General features: G+C 66.1%; 9 protein-coding genes across 9 annotated transcripts; 4 read left to right on the top strand and 5 right to left on the bottom strand.

The window, feature by feature from the left end:
- Window positions 1–41: 41 nt before the first annotated feature.
- Window positions 42–2,051, bottom strand: MICPUCDRAFT_63891 (uncharacterized protein; the record flags this gene model as incomplete). The annotated part of the gene is made up of 2 exons (XM_003063240.1): window positions 42–251; window positions 381–2,051. 2 exons carry the CDS (start codon window positions 2,049–2,051, stop codon window positions 42–44), a joined length of 1,881 nt encoding a protein of 626 aa, XP_003063286.1.
- A 151-nt stretch (window positions 2,052–2,202) lies between these two features.
- Window positions 2,203–2,436, top strand: MICPUCDRAFT_8996 (uncharacterized protein; the record flags this gene model as incomplete). The annotated part of the gene is made up of 1 exon (XM_003063441.1): window positions 2,203–2,436. A coding segment is annotated over one exon (234 nt), but the record flags the coding sequence as incomplete, so codon positions are not given.
- Window positions 2,437–2,725: 289 nt separating this feature from the next.
- Window positions 2,726–4,471, bottom strand: MICPUCDRAFT_53181 (uncharacterized protein; the record flags this gene model as incomplete). The annotated part of the gene is made up of 1 exon (XM_003063239.1): window positions 2,726–4,471. The coding sequence occupies one exon, from the start codon at window positions 4,469–4,471 to the stop codon at window positions 2,726–2,728; it is 1,746 nt and encodes a 581-aa protein (XP_003063285.1).
- A 454-nt stretch (window positions 4,472–4,925) lies between these two features.
- On the top strand, window positions 4,926–5,432 carry MICPUCDRAFT_53180 (uncharacterized protein; the record flags this gene model as incomplete). Its single annotated transcript, XM_003063440.1, has 1 exon — window positions 4,926–5,432. The coding sequence occupies one exon, from the start codon at window positions 4,926–4,928 to the stop codon at window positions 5,430–5,432; it is 507 nt and encodes a 168-aa protein (XP_003063486.1).
- Window positions 5,433–5,596: 164 nt separating this feature from the next.
- On the bottom strand, window positions 5,597–6,862 carry MICPUCDRAFT_36415 (uncharacterized protein; the record flags this gene model as incomplete). Its single annotated transcript, XM_003063238.1, has 1 exon — window positions 5,597–6,862. The coding sequence occupies one exon, from the start codon at window positions 6,860–6,862 to the stop codon at window positions 5,597–5,599; it is 1,266 nt and encodes a 421-aa protein (XP_003063284.1).
- A 671-nt stretch (window positions 6,863–7,533) lies between these two features.
- MICPUCDRAFT_53178 (uncharacterized protein) lies at window positions 7,534–8,718 on the bottom strand (the record flags this gene model as incomplete). The annotated part of the gene is made up of 1 exon (XM_003063237.1): window positions 7,534–8,718. One exon carries the CDS (start codon window positions 8,716–8,718, stop codon window positions 7,534–7,536), a length of 1,185 nt encoding a protein of 394 aa, XP_003063283.1.
- A 233-nt stretch (window positions 8,719–8,951) lies between these two features.
- Window positions 8,952–9,819, top strand: MICPUCDRAFT_48856 (uncharacterized protein). The gene is made up of 3 exons (XM_003063439.1): window positions 8,952–9,045; window positions 9,199–9,258; window positions 9,407–9,819. Exons 1-3 carry the CDS (start codon window positions 8,962–8,964, stop codon window positions 9,632–9,634), a joined length of 372 nt encoding a protein of 123 aa, XP_003063485.1. The 5' UTR covers window positions 8,952–8,961; the 3' UTR covers window positions 9,635–9,819.
- A 180-nt stretch (window positions 9,820–9,999) lies between these two features.
- On the top strand, window positions 10,000–11,358 carry MICPUCDRAFT_22474 (uncharacterized protein; the record flags this gene model as incomplete). The annotated part of the gene is made up of 2 exons (XM_003063438.1): window positions 10,000–10,886; window positions 10,977–11,358. 2 exons carry the CDS (start codon window positions 10,000–10,002, stop codon window positions 11,356–11,358), a joined length of 1,269 nt encoding a protein of 422 aa, XP_003063484.1.
- Window positions 11,359–11,362: 4 nt separating this feature from the next.
- On the bottom strand, window positions 11,363–13,872 carry MICPUCDRAFT_29724 (uncharacterized protein). The gene is made up of 3 exons (XM_003063236.1): window positions 13,822–13,872; window positions 12,118–13,557; window positions 11,363–12,072 (listed from the first exon to the last, which is right to left on the bottom strand). The coding sequence occupies exons 2-3, from the start codon at window positions 13,498–13,500 to the stop codon at window positions 11,476–11,478; spliced, it is 1,980 nt and encodes a 659-aa protein (XP_003063282.1). The 5' UTR covers window positions 13,501–13,557; window positions 13,822–13,872; the 3' UTR covers window positions 11,363–11,475.
- Between the last annotated feature and the right edge of the window lie 577 nt (window positions 13,873–14,449).

Here is a 14,449-nt window from a genome sequence, read left to right as displayed (position 1 = left end):
GCCGACGACGGCGCGCGCGGGGGGAGTGACGATGACGTGACTCAATTCAATCGCCGTCGTTGCTTTTTTGAGGGGCGCTCGCGCTCGTTCGAACAGAAGGAGCACTGATCGACGCGCCGCGCGATGGGCGACGAGGAGATGCACGAGGACGGCGAGGCCCCGACCAAGATGGAGGACTTCCCCGATGACCTCAACGTCCACACGACGGACGCGGGCGGGGAGGTCGCGATGTCCCTCGAAGAGACGAACAGGCGCGCGACGGCGACGCCCCGCCGCCCCTCCCCTCGACGCCGATCCTCGCGCGACGACGAACGACGAACGACGCCCTCTGACCGACCCCCCCCCACCCCCACCCACCCCCACCTCGACGAACGACGCAGAGTCCGCGAGAAGCTCGGCTTGAAACCCCTCCGCGAGGGCGTCAGCGACCGCGAGAGAGCCCGCCGCGACGACGAGGAGGCCGCGCTCCAGATCCGACGCGAGCGAGAGGCGGAGAAGGAGACGGAGGCGGTGCGCGAGCGGATCGCGACCGCGAAAGAGCGACGACTCATGGACCAGCGCAACAAGGCGACGAAGCAGCTCGGCGACGCACCAGACGAGGAGGACGACGACCTCGCGAGCTGGGTGAACAAGTCGCGCGCGATCGAGGAGAAGAAGCGCGCGGAAGATCGCGCCAAGGCGGAGGCGCTCGCGAAGAAACTCGCCGAGCAAGACGACGACGCGGAGGACCTCGAGGACGACGAAGATCTCGGAGAAGACGGACCCAATTCCTTCGGCGCGAACAAATCGAAGTCCTCCGCGTACACCGCGAAGGACCTCGCCGGGATGAAGGTTGGCCACGGCGTGGACGAGGTGCGCGAGGGAGAGACGGTGGTGATGACGTTGAAGGACGCGTCCATCTTGGACGAGAGACGCTCGGCGATCAACGACGAGACGGACGAGCTCGAGAACGTGCTGCTCGCGGAGAACAAGCGCAGAGAGAAGAGCAAGGCGGCGTCTAAGAAGACGCCGAAGAACCCGTTCGGGGAGGAGGACGACGCGAACGACGCGAACGGAAAGACCGTGCTCGGGAAGTACGACGAGACGACGGAGGCGGAGGGGTTGACGTTGGACGACGGCGGCGCGGTGGCCGCCGCGGAGCTGCGACGTAAGGAGGAGATCAAGAGGAAGCTCGCCGCGAGTTTGGGGGGCGTGTCGGTGAACGCGACGGAGGAGACGGCGACGTTCGAGAAGACGCGGGGGAAGGATTTCATGACCGCCGCGGAGGTTGAAGCGCAGGCGGCGGCGAAGTTTAACAAGCCTAAAAAGAAACGCAGGAAGAAACTCAGAGAGAAGAGAGAAGAAGAGCCCGAGGAGGATTTCGTGAAGATCTTAGAAGCGCAGGCGATCGCGGCCGGGACGAGCGAGCTCGGGAACAGGAAGAAACGCGGCGAGGAGATGAAGGCGCAGGCGGAGGCGGAGCGCAAGGAGAAGGACATGCGGTTCGAAGCCGCGATGACCAAGGCGAAGCTCAAGACGGATGAAAAAATCTTAGCCGAGATGGCCGGGGACGCGGGCGAGGACGACGCGGAGGACGAAGAGCTCGCGCGCGCGCTCGCGCGCAGCCGGAGAGTCGCCGCGGCGAAGGACGCGTCGAAAGCGCGCGAGGAGGTTGTCAGAGAAGCCGCGGCGAGGCGCGCGATGGACGCCCCCGGCGACGGCGACGGCGACGGCGGCGCCGCAGGGAGGGACGTCGTCTTCAGCGACACGCAAGAGTTCGTGCACGGCATCGGCGTGGAAGTCAGGAAGCAGACGGCGAAGGAGCAGCCCGCGGCGGCGCCCAGCGCGGCGATGGACGAGGGAGACATGCCCCCGGTGCCGCCGCCGCCGCCGCCGCCCGGAGCGGGAGCGGGAGGGGACGACGACATGGACCACGACGGGATGCCGCCGCCGCCGCCACCGCCGCCGCCGCCGCCGCCCTCGGACGACGCGGAGACGGAAGCGACGGAAGCGCGCGCGAGCAACCTCGGCGCCATCAGCGACGTGGGCAGCACCGCGACGCGAGGCGGCATCGCCGCGACGCTGGAGATGATGAGACAGGCGGGAAAACTCAACGAGACGGAGATGTGGGACGGCCGCACGAACGATAAGAAGCCGCTCGCGTTGCAGCGCTCGAGGGAGGCGGCGGCGATTTCCTCGGGCGAATTCGACGGGCACAAGTTTGAATTTCACCTCGATAAGTTCGACGAGTTCGGAAGGAAGATGACCCCGAAGGAGGCGTTCCGGGAGCTGTGTCACCGGTTCCACGGCATCGAGCCCGGAAAGGCGAAAAAAGAGAAGCGACTGAAGGCGTACCAAGACGAGGTCAAGGCGAAGAAGACGAGGGAAGGGGACACGCCGCTCGGGTCGATCGACAAGATGAAACACGTGCAGAAGATTCAGGCGAGCCCGTACGTGGTTCTGTCCGGGAAGATCCACGCGGGGCAGTCCTCCGACGCGGTGAGTCGGTACGCGACCGCGGGGTTGGAGGACGACGGCGACGGCGACGGCGCCGGCGACGGCGCCGATGCGGGCGGAATCGGCGGCGCCCCCGCGCTCGGAGGCGCCGCCGTCGCCGCGCTGCCGAAAATATCCGGCAACGCCAAGGTGGAGTTCATGATGTCGAAGAAGGGGAAACGCTAGCCAGCCGCCACCCGCGACTCGCGCAGGACTCGTTCGAATATCAAAAATCAATCACCAAAATCAATCATCGTCTCGTCTGCTCCGCGCTCGTGCGGTTCAGCTCCTCGCACAGCGCGTCGAGAAGCGCGTCGTCTTTCGCCGCGCGCCGCAACGCGTCGCGCACCGCACGTCGCGTCGCCGGCGCGTCCGCGTCGCTCGCCGACGCGACGGCGCTCTCGAGGAACCCGGGCGCGGCGCGGTCGCGGTCGCCGACGGCGCCGCCGCCCGCGCCCCGCACGCTCTTCGCCGCGAGGACGACGACGAAAACGAGCGCGAAGACGGCGCGGTAGAGCGACAGCGGCGCGAGCGTCAACGCGAGCGCGAAGCACGCCGCCGCCGCCACCGGCGCGAGCGACCCGGACCCCACGCGTTCGCGTTCGCGTTCGCGCGCACGCCGCCACCGCGACCACCACGTCGTCGGGATCGTCGCGGACTCGTCGCTGCGAGGTGGAGTGGACGCCGCCGCCGTCCCGGGCGCGGACGCGACCCTCGGCGGCGCCGCGCGCGGCGGCGGCCGCGACGGATCGAACCTCACGGAACCGAGCGACGGCGACCGGCGATTCCGCCGCGGGCTCCAGACGCTCCCTCGGCCTCGGTCCACGACGCCCGTCTCTCTCCCCGCGTCGACCTCGACCTGCTCTAAGAACGCTCGGAAGCTCTTCTTCACCCGTTCCCTCGCGTTCCCTTCCACGAGCGACTTCACGACCGCGTTCGCGCTCTTCCTCCACTCGACGTCGCATCGCACGTCGACGTCGCAGCCGCGGCCACCACCGTTCACGTCCCCGTCGTCCTCCTCGTCGTCCTCGTCGTCGCGTTCGTTCGCCGCGGTGTCCGAGACGATGACGCGCGTCTCGACGATGAACGCGTCGGCGTACGGCACGCCCCGCGTCGCGGCGATCGACCGCATGACGAACGCGCGGCCGTCGCCGTCGCGCTCCTCGTCGTACCTCTGCGTGTCCGTGACGACGCACGACGCGGGGAACGTGACGTTGTACGTCATCACGCGCTCGCTCGCGCGCGCGCGCGGACGCCGCGTCGGAATGTCGATCAACGGCGACGACGACACGTTCACGGCGCCGCAATTGGTTCTCAGGTGTTTCGCGAACGTCGCTTCGCGCTCGTCGAACATCGCGTGAAACAGCGCGCTCGCGCTCGTCCTCGGGAACGTCTTCGCGTACACGCGCTCGCCGCCGCCGTCTCTCAAGGCGACGGAGGAAGGTGGCCGACCCTCTTCCCCGAAGAGTTGAGGGGCGCTGTTTCGACGCGTCAGAAGCGGCGGCGGCGTCGACGACGACGCCTCCTCGGCCGCCGCCGAAATTTCCGCCTCCGTCGCCGTCGCCGTCGCCGTCGCCGTCGCGACGCGGTCGACGACCCTGGCGCCGCCGCCGTCCTCGATCATCGCCTGCTTCAGACACCGGTACGCGTTCTCTTTGAACAGGAACGAGCAGAACGTCTCCCTCGAGCCGTCTCTGGCCTTTATCTCGATCGCCGCGAGGACGCCGACGCGTTGTATCTTCTCCACGCTCTCGACGTCGCGCATGCGAAGCTCGCGCGTGGTGACGATCGTCATGATGTTCGAGTGGAAGAGCACTCGCGCGCCGGTGACGCCGCGGACGACGTACATCTTCCCCTGGACGATCACGCCGGAGAGCACCGCGCACGTGAACGAACCGAGGAGGACGTCGCTGTCGTCGACTGCCGCGAAGAAGAGAGCGTTCGAGGGAGGGAGGGGAGGGGAGGGGAGGGGAGGGGACCGGACCGGGGACGTCATTCGTCACAGCGCGAGACGCGGCGCGCGCGGAGGACGAGGGGAGGGCGCGGCGCGCGGGAAGATGGAGGCGAGGCGCGCGCGCGCGCACTCGTGAAGACGTCCGCGAGCCAGTGCGCCGGGGAGAGCGAGAGAGGCACGCCAGCTTGCGGAAACGTCGCGTCCGCCGCCGTCGTCGACTCCGCCTTCGCTTCGTCGCCGCCGCGCGCCGAGGACTCTTCGGCGAGCGCCGCGAGGCTCTCGAGGCCCGTCGCGGACGCGACGCCGAGCGCGCGGCGGTCGATCACCATCGCGCGCGGGGTGGAGTGCGCGAGAGCGGCGGCGGCGACGAGGACGAGCGCCAACCCTAAACGCCCCGTCCCAGATCTCAAGCTTCGCGTCGCACGAGAAGGAACGCGAAGTTTCCATACCCCCCCGCGCGACCCGCGCACCGCACGTGCCGTTAAAGCAGGGCTACATGACGAAGCGCGCGACGCGCGCGGCGAAGCGCCGCGACGTCTCCCCGCCGTCGCCGTCCTCGGAGCAAGACCTCAGCTTCGGCGACGTCCACGACGGCGACGGCGACGCCCCCACGGGCGAAAAGTCGATAAAGGACGTCCTGAGGCAGCTCGACGCGCGCGCGGACGCGACCGTGGAGCGCGCGGCTCTGAGCATGAACGTCGTCGCCGAGGACGCGGAGGAGGCCGCGACCGACGCGCGCGATCAAGCCGCGGGCGCGATCGCGCACTGCAAGAAAGTCCTCCTCGGCCCCGCGCGCTCGGTCGTCGCCGACCTCACCGCGCGGAGCGAGTCGCTCCTGGACGTCTTGAAAGAGACGATCGCGGGTACCGAGCGCGAGCACGCCAAGGACGCCGCGGCGCTGAAAGAAGAGCTCTTCAACCTCGCGGACGCGGTCGGGCTCCGCGCGGTCAGCGACGTGTACTCCGAGGGGCAGCGCGCGACGCTCGCGGACGAGAGCTTCTGAGCGTGCACTATTTTGAACGGAAACGGAAACGGTACCGCGAGACGACGACGCGACGCGCCGGCGACGGAACGTGCGAGACACGACGAGAGCGACACGATGTAACACGTAACGGCTGAACAAACGACGTTTCACACCACCACCCTCACCTCGCCTCGCTCGTCTCTCTACGCGACCTCGACGGCGCTCGCCTCCTCCGCGGGCGCGGGCGCCGGCTTCACGAAATATTTGATCGGCGTCGCGTCCGTCAGCGGCCGCGGTTCCTCTAACGACTTCAGATCCCGGGATAACTTGTCCACCGCGAGCAGAGGTTCGATGTCCTCGCCGAAGAACGCTCTCGGGTCCGTCGTCAGCGCGGCGTCGATCGCGGCGGCGAACTCCTTCGGCCCCGCGTCGATGGGCCCGTCCAGGTGCGACGGGATGATCGTGTTAAAGTCCCACGCCGCGACGCCCTCCGCCCACCGCTTGACCTCGTCCCTCCTTCGCGGGAACGCGAGCACGTGCAGAATCGGCGGCACGAAGATGTCCTTGTCGACCAAGTTCTGAAACGACGCTTTCCACCGCTCGTCCCACGTGAAGTTATCCAGCAGGTCTTTGTTCACGCTCGCCGGCGACACCTTGACGTCCACGCTCGCAGGTTGGAACAGCAGCCCGAACAAGATCGTCTTCCCCCACCCCATGCTCCGCGCCTCTCGCGTGTTCGGCAGCATCTTGTCCGGACCTTCCATCCCGCGCACGAGCAGCGGCTCCGGGTTGATCGTCGCCACCGGCACGGGGTCCGGGTTCACTTTCATGACGACGTCCGTGATCAAGAGCGTTTTCGTCTTTTTTAAATAAAACGCCGTGTCGACGAACCACGGATCTTTGAAGTTCCGCAGGCTGCTCCCGCCCACCTCGATGACGCTGTGCTCGATCTGATCGCCCCACGGCACGCTCCCGACGCCGCTCGCGCTGTCCTCGGGCAGCGTCTTCGGCGACCCTCTCGGGTAATACGGCACGTAGGCGTCGATGGGCACGTCCACCGGAAACGTCCAATTCTTGGGCGGGATCCAGACGTCGGCGCTCGGGAATTTCTTACTGAACGGGCCGGAGTAAATCTTGTGCTCGATCGCGGCGCTGCCGACGACGATGTGCTTCACCGGCCCGTGCTCGTCCACGATCGGCGCGAGCATGGACATGAGCTCCGCGGTCGGCGCGATCGGGTTGTGCACCCACAGACCGCCTCCGTTTAATCTCACGACGGTCATGCGCACGTTCACGAGGACGTCGAGCAAGCCCTGGAGCTGGTCGAAGCACCACACCTCGTTGGGATGCGCGACGCTCATCGCGGTCGCCTTGCCTCCGTACGGCGCGAGAGGCAGCGCCCACCAGTACGGGTACCACCGCTCCGGGTGAGCCGCCTTGGACGTCTTCTCCCAGAACGCCTCTTGCATGGTGACGACGTCCGGGTACATCGGCGGCTCCCCGGCGGCGATCGCGGCGACGTCTCTCGCGAACGGCATCATCGCCGACGCCGCGGCGGCCGCGGAGGTGAGCATCGCGCGGCGAGTCGGCGCGCTCGCGGGCGGCCCGGACGCCGTCGCGTCGGCCGCGTCATCGGGTTCGTCGGCGTCGTCGGCGCGACGACGGATAGAAGAGCGACGAGACGCCTCGCCGGACGACGCGCTCGCGATCGTCGCGCGGCGCGTCGCGAGACGGCCGGAGGGCGACGCGCGGGGGCGGAGCGCGGTCGTCGAGCTCACCGCGACGGCGGCGGCCATCGTGTTCGGTCGCGCGGGGCGAAGTGGACCGCGCGCGACGTCGGACGACGGTCCGAGGACGACTACTGGCGACGAATATGCGCCACCACTCGGCTGCCACCTGGCGACGTCATCTGCCACAGGCGCTTGATCGGTCAGGTGCGTTCTAAACAGACGTTTTTCACCCACCGCTCGGTTTCAACATTTGATCGCGTCCCCTTTCAACTGACCGCCGATGCACTTTTTTTGTGGAAATGGCCCTCAGTACTCGTAGTTCTTGCGAGCTTTTCGCGCGCGCGCGCACCTTCGATGATACAACGGCGCATCTACCACATCGTCGCGACGCCGCCCTACGCCGCGCGACCCTAATACACCTCCGTCGCGGTCGCGGTCGTGACGGAGTCCCTCACGCCCGCCCTCGTGCGGTTGTTAGCGTAGCCTGAGCCGCCGCTCCCCGGAGAGCTTCCGCCGCCGCCGCTCGCGCCCGTCTCTCCGACTTTCCGTCTCCGTTCCTCCTCTTGCTTGTCCAGCACCCTCTGCTCGCGGTTCAGCGACAGCAGCGGCTTCCACCACTTCCTCTCGCAGTCCGCGGCGTCGAGCGCTTCTTTATGCCTCAACGCGATGGACTTTTCATCCGTCCCCGCCGGGAAAGCAAACGACGCCGGCGTTGCGAACCCGCTCAGCTCCGCGAGGGACTGGTGCTTCTGCGCGCGCTGCGCTCGGAACACCTTCTCCGTCTCGCGGAAGATCGCGTCTCGCTTCGCCTTCGCCTCCGCCCTCGCGTCGGTCTGTTCGCGGTAACGCGCGAGCGTCGTCCGGGTCTTCTCGCGGCCGGCGCGAAACGTCTCCATCGTGACGCCGTCGGACGCCGCCGTCGTCGCCGCGACGTCCCTCGCCGCCTCAAACTTCCGCGTCGCCATGACCGCCTCCACGGACTGCTGCTTTAAGGTCATCACCCGCGGGGCGTAGTCCTCGGTCGTCATCTCCGCGGCGACGGACGCGACGACGTCCAACGCGTCCGGCTCGACGATGAATTTGTTCACCCTCGCCTTCGAGACGTTGCTTCGCTTCGCCCCGGACTCGACCTCGTTCTTGTGTTTCTTGAAGCTCTTTTGGATTCGGATCGCCGCGGTGTTTTGCTCCCTCCGTTCGAGCTCGACGTGCTTCTTCGCCTTGTGCCGGCGCCACTCTTTCTGCACAGTCACCGCGCTCGAGATCTCTTGCTGCCGGAGCCAATCCTCAACCTCCGCGGCGGGGAGCTCTCTCAGCATCGCCTTCGTCTCCTCCCTCGCCGCCATCCTCGCCTCGCGCTCTTTGTACCCCTTCTCGTACGCCGCGTGCTCGGCCGCGCGCTTCTTCTTCAGCGCGACCTCCCTTCTGACGAAGTGCCCCTTGAACTGCGCTTGAATCTTACACGCGGCGATGTGCTCCTCCCTGGCGACTCGCGCGGCCTCGGCGTACTCCTCCGCCGCGGCTTTCTCGTCCGCCTGCTTCTTCTCCGCGGCTTTCCATGGCGACGCGGGCGACTCCGCGGGCGGCTTGGACGACATCGCGGCCGGACGCTGGGACCCCGCGCGCGAGGCGTGTGCGAGGACGTTGACGAAGGAAATAGCTTTTCAAACGGGCGACTTTCTGTCCGCGACCAAATTTCGCTGGTATCGGCGACGGCCTCGACACGACGTCGAGCGTTGAGCGGTTAAGGGGATCGACATCCTCGACGACGACTTTCAGCTCCGTGTCGAGACGGGAACCGCGCTGCGGAGAGACGGGCCACAACGCAGCGCGCAGGCGAGATGGCCTTCGCTATGTCCGCCACTTCCGCTTCCCTGAGCTTCGGCCGCAACGTCGCGTCCACGCAGGGTCTCCGCGTCACCGCGGTGCGTGCTCGCGCCTTCCTCGCGTCGCGTCTCCGGACCGCAATCCGCGCGATTCCTCGCTCCGCTTCACATTTATCCACTTTCCCGGCCTCGACGTCGCGGGATGCGCGCCGCGAACGGCATCTGACGTCCGACTCCCTCCTCGTGTAACAGGCGCCCTCTAGCAACGTCGTCGTCCCGAGGCCCGCGCTCAAGACCGAAGCGATGGTGAAGGTGCGCGTCGCGCCGCGTCCCGCGTCTCCGTCGCCGCGTCGCCTCGACGCGACGCTAGAAACCCTACTTTCAGGTTTTCACACGCCCAGCGCCTCCTCCCTCGACCCGACGCCGACGTCCTCTTCCTCGCTTCGCCCCCGCCCCGCAGATTCGCTTCACGCGCCTCGGCCGCAAGCGCACGCCGTTCTACCGCATCATCGCGATCGACAGCCGCAAGCGCAGAGACGGCGCGCCTCTCGAGGAGCTCGGGTGGTACGACCCCATAAGAAAACAGAGCAACCTGAACGCGCCGGCGATCAAGGCGTGGCTGTCTAAGGGCGCGCAGCCGTCGGAGACCGTCGGGAGGCTTCTGAAGAAGTCCCTCATCATGGATTAAACGTCATCGCGGTGTGGTGGGGGTTGGTTTGGAGGGGGGGCGCGGCGACGAGCGCGCGGCAGCGGCGGGGAAGCCGCGCCGCGCGACGCGCCAGAGCGATTCGATTCGTTGAGATGTACATTCGTTCGCCAGGCGGCGGAGGATTAGATAGACGGGCTTTTATTAGATGAACGCACCGTCGTTGCATCGCGGGTGGCTTCTCGTGTCGTTCGCCCACCCCGTCCCGCCCGCGCGGAGAAGAGCGGGCGTTCGTTTCGTTTGTCGCGCGCTCGTCAGTTTCGGGAAGAAATTGCTATGATGACGGATCTCCACCGAACCACGATAGCTCACTTCCCCGCCGCGCGTCGGAGGCGCGCACGGCGACGATGGCGGAGGAGTTCACGAGGCTGACGCCCGCGCCGGAGGCGACGATAGACAAATCGAAGTTCGACACTCGCATCACGCTCACGGCGCTGCGCGTGCCCAAGACGCGATGTCACGCGCTCATGAAGCACCTGAAAGACTTCGTCCTCGACATGCCGCGGCAGCGCTCCGTGGTGAACGACCCGACGGACGAGGCGAACTCGCGCCTGTTGCTGCTCAAAGAAGAGGTCAAGGACGCGTCGTTCCCGTCGATATCGCCCGAACTCAGAGCAGAGCTCGCGCTCGACGACCTCCCGTTGACGACGCACGAGCTCAGGTTGGGGTACGATTACTACAACGCCGAGCACGTCCTGCGCGCGCTGCTTCCCGACGGCGTCGAGGTCCCCGGGTCGTTCGAGACCGTCGGACACATCGCGCATCTGAACCTGAGGGACGACGTGATGCAGTACAAGCACGTCATCGGGAGGGTGCTCCTGGACAAGAACCCGAGGCTGAGGACGATCGTGAACAAAGTCGGCGCGATCGAGTCCGAGTTTAGGGTCCCGACCTGGGAGCTCCTCGCCGGGTCGCCGTCGTTGGTCACGGAGGTCAAGCAGCACGGCGTCCCGTTCAAGCTCGACTTCGGAGAGGTGTACTGGAACAGCCGTCTGGAGGCGGAGCACAAGCGGATGGTGGAGAGCATCAGACCGGGGGAGATTTTATGCGACGCGATGGCGGGCGTGGGGCCGTTCGCCGTGCCCGCGGGGAGGGCGGGGATCAGGACGTACGCGAACGATCTGAACCCGAAGTGTTACGAGTACATGAAGATAAACGCACGCGCGGCGAAGGTGAAGGGGCGCGTGAAGTGTTATAACATGTGCGCGCGGGCGTTCATTCGCGCGCTGCTGAAGTACGGACCGGGGCCGCCGCCGGAGGAAGACGCGCGGAAGCCGGCGGACGACGGGAAGAAGGAGGAGAAGGAAAAGAAGCCGGTCGCGAGATGGGCGGCGACCGGGGACGACGACGACGACGGCGACCCGCCCGCCGGGGCGGTGTTCGACCACGTCACGATGAACCTCCCCGCGAGCGCGATCGAGTTTTTGGACGTCTTCAAGGGCGCGTTCGATAGACGCGTTTGGGGCGAACGAAACCTGCCTCGGGTGCACGTGTACACGTTTAAGCGCGCGGACGAGACGCACGCGGACGTCGTGAAACGCGGCGAGGGGTACTTAGGAGGACCGATCAAAGACGCGAGCGTGCACGAGGTGCGGGACGTCGCTCCGAATAAGATCATGCTGTGTCTGTCGTTCACGCTGATGGAGGACGTCGCGTTCGCGGCGGATGACGAGAGTCCCGATTCGAAACGCGCGAAGGTGGCGTAGCGGTAGTGCAGTAGTTTTATCGTACTTAACGTTCGTTAGAAGCACCAGCTTATGGCTATTCGTTTCTATGCGTTCTGTCTTTCGTCGTCTCGTCATCTCGTGACGGGGTTCGTGAGCTCAGCGCGCGTTCGCGGCGTCGAGCGCGGAGCCGACGCGGTAAAAAATACCGTGCAAGTGCTCGCGAATCGTCGGCACCATGCACTGAAGAAGCTTCGAGTACGAGTCCGGCCCGATAGATTTGATGATCGACGCGTGGTGCTCCAGCGCGTGTAACACGCACGCGCGCGCGAGCTTATCCGCCCTGTGGTCGATCGCGAGGTCGTAAAACTTGATGAGCTTCACCGCGTCGAAGCTCACCCCCGCGTTTTTCACGTCCTCCGCGAGCGCGGTTTCGCACTGCCGTTTCAGCCCGAGCATCTGGTACTTCTCCCCGAGCTTCAGCATCGTGCACGCGAGCTTGGGGACGAAGCCGAGCTCGGGATCGTTGGACGGGGGGATCTGCCCGGTGTACACGTACTTCAGCAACGCCTCGAAGGCTTCCACGGTGATGTGCTTGATGTCTACTCTGCACGCGCCCTCGCGCTTCGCGTCGGCGTCCGATCCCGTCGTCGTCGCCTCGTCTTGACGCTTCCCTTGAGCGATCATGTCGTGGAACGCGTCGGACGCTCGCGAGAACGCGATGCGATGCGCGTAGAAGGTTCGCTTCTCCGCGCGCTCCTCGTCCGTCGCGTCCGCGTCGTCCATCTCTTCGCCGCTGACTTCGAACACGAGGTCCGCGAGCTCGGGGTTATCGAAGTGCTCCTCCAGGTGCGTCTCCGGCGTCGCGGGAAGCGGCGCGGCTTCCTCCGGGGCGAGGCGCGTGATCTTCTCGGCAATCTTATACAGCGCCGCGGCGGCGTCCTTCTGATCCCGCGGCTTCGGCGAGAGGCGCAGGTGGCTGGGCAGCGTCGACGAGTGCTTCGGGGCGATCATCTCGAGCAGAATCTCCAAGCCGCCGTGATCCATGAAGATATCCGAGAGCGTCTCGAGACCCCCCTTCTCTTGCTCTTTATCCGCGCCGCCGCACAGATGGGCGAGCGCGACCGCGATGCGCGCCGAATGCTCCTTGTCCGTCGTGCGCATCATGTAAATCAAATACCGCAGCGTGCGCCCGGTCATCTTCTCCTCCAAGCGCTTCAGCGTCTTCGCGACGCAGTCCTTCGACGCTTGCACGATGAGCTCGCCGTCGTTCAACCGCTGCACCGTGCCTTGCATGATGATGTCCGGGATGTTATCCGGGTTCTCCGCGAGCCCGTACAGCGCGAACGCAGCGTTGTGCTGCAAGTTCCCCGCGTTCGAGTCGAGCAAATCGAGAAGCGGTCGCAAGCCGTCCGCGTGGCAGATCCCGACCTGGTTGTCCTCGTTTTGTGCGAGGCGTCCGAGCGCGAACGCGGCCATCTCCCTGAGCTGCGGGTCCGTGTTGTTCAGCATCTGAATCAGCGGCTGCACCGCGCCGCGCTGGACGATCTTGACCTTGAACGCCGGCTCCGTCGTCGCGAACTGTCCTATCAGAAGCGCCGCCTCGCGCTGGCTCTCCGGGCACTCGGACGAGAGCAACGAAATCACCGGCTGCAGCGCGCCTTCGTCCAAGACGCGGCGTTTGATGTGCGACGACGAGTGCACCAAGTTCCCGATGACGCCGATGGCTTCGTAGTGAATCGTCTGGTCTTCGCTTCTGACCATGAAGATGAGCATCGGCAACGCGCCGCACTCGACGATCTGGTTTTTGTTCTCGTCGTTTTTGAACGCCAACGTCCGCAGCGCGCTCGCCGCCGCGCGTTGCACTTTCGGATCCCGCGTCTCGAGCAGGGACACCAACGGCGGGATGCCCCCCTCCGTTCGGACTTGGTTCTTGATGTCGTTGTTCTCGTGCGCCAAGTTCGTGACCGCGTCCGCGGCGCGTCGAGCGACGGACGGCGGGATAGACCCGGACAGCTGCGGCGGGTACCGTTTCAGGAGCGCGACTAAACCCGGGAGCGCGCCCGCGGCGGCGATTCGGTTCTGATTATCCTCCTTCGACGCGAGCAGCCCGATCGCGTAGCACGCTTCTTTCTCGATGTCCCCGATGTTCGGCGTGCACTTCTCGCCAATCTCCGTGCTCATCGATAACAGTGGGACGATCGCCTCGACCGCGCCCGCGTTCACGACCGCGTCGACGTTCTCGCTGCTGTCCGAGTTTTGCTGCGTTTCCTTCGACAGCTCCGCGAGCGTTCGGACGTCTTGCTTCAGACGGTCCCTCAACCGGTCGTCGTCCGGGTCCGCCAGGATCTTCATCCTGATGTCCAAGATGTCTTTCACTAATCGAAAGTGATGGTCCAGCGTGATGAGCGCGTTCGCCCCCGCGCGTTGCACTTTGCTGTCTCTGCGATCTAAGAGCATACGCATCGCCTCCACGCCGCGCACACGCCTCACGAGCTTCTTCACGTCCTCGTTCTTGTTCGCGAGCTTCGAGATCACGTCCGCGGCTTTCCTCGCTACGTCCTGCACGAGATCCGCCCCTCGCCTCGACACCGGGTCCACGGGCGCGTGCGGCGCCTGGCGTCCGAGGAGGTTGACTAAGCTCTCCACCGCGCCGGCGTCGACGACCATGCGTTGATGTTTCGGATCCGACGCGATCGCTCCGATGGCGTAGCACACCTCTTTCTCCACGTCCGCGAACTGCGTCGGAGTCCACGACGATTTCGACGACGTCGTCGACTCGCTCGTGTCCGCGCTCAGGCGCAGCAGCGGGACGATGACGTCGATCGCGCCGGCTTCGATGACGGCGCCGGCGTAGTTTAGTTTCGCGAGCTCCCCGAGCGCGTGCACGTCCCTTCTGAGCATCTCCCTCAGCTCCCCGACGCGATCCGTGGTCCGTCGGTCCCCGATGACGATCACCTCCGTACCCGCGATTATGAGCATGCTTTCCGTCGCCTTCCTGACCGCCTCCACGAGCGCCACGTGCTCGTCCAGAGTGATCAGCGCCGCCGCGGCGTGTTTCTGCATCTTCAGCTCTCGATGCGCGTGTTGCAGCATAAGTTGGCGGATGCTCGGGACGACGTCGCCGTCCCTC

Source organism: Micromonas pusilla, assembly GCF_000151265.4.
Source record: "Micromonas pusilla CCMP1545 genomic scaffold MICPUCscaffold_14, whole genome shotgun sequence".
NCBI lineage: Eukaryota > Viridiplantae > Chlorophyta > Mamiellophyceae > Mamiellales > Mamiellaceae > Micromonas > Micromonas pusilla.
This window is presented reverse-complemented; position numbering and strand designations above follow the sequence as displayed.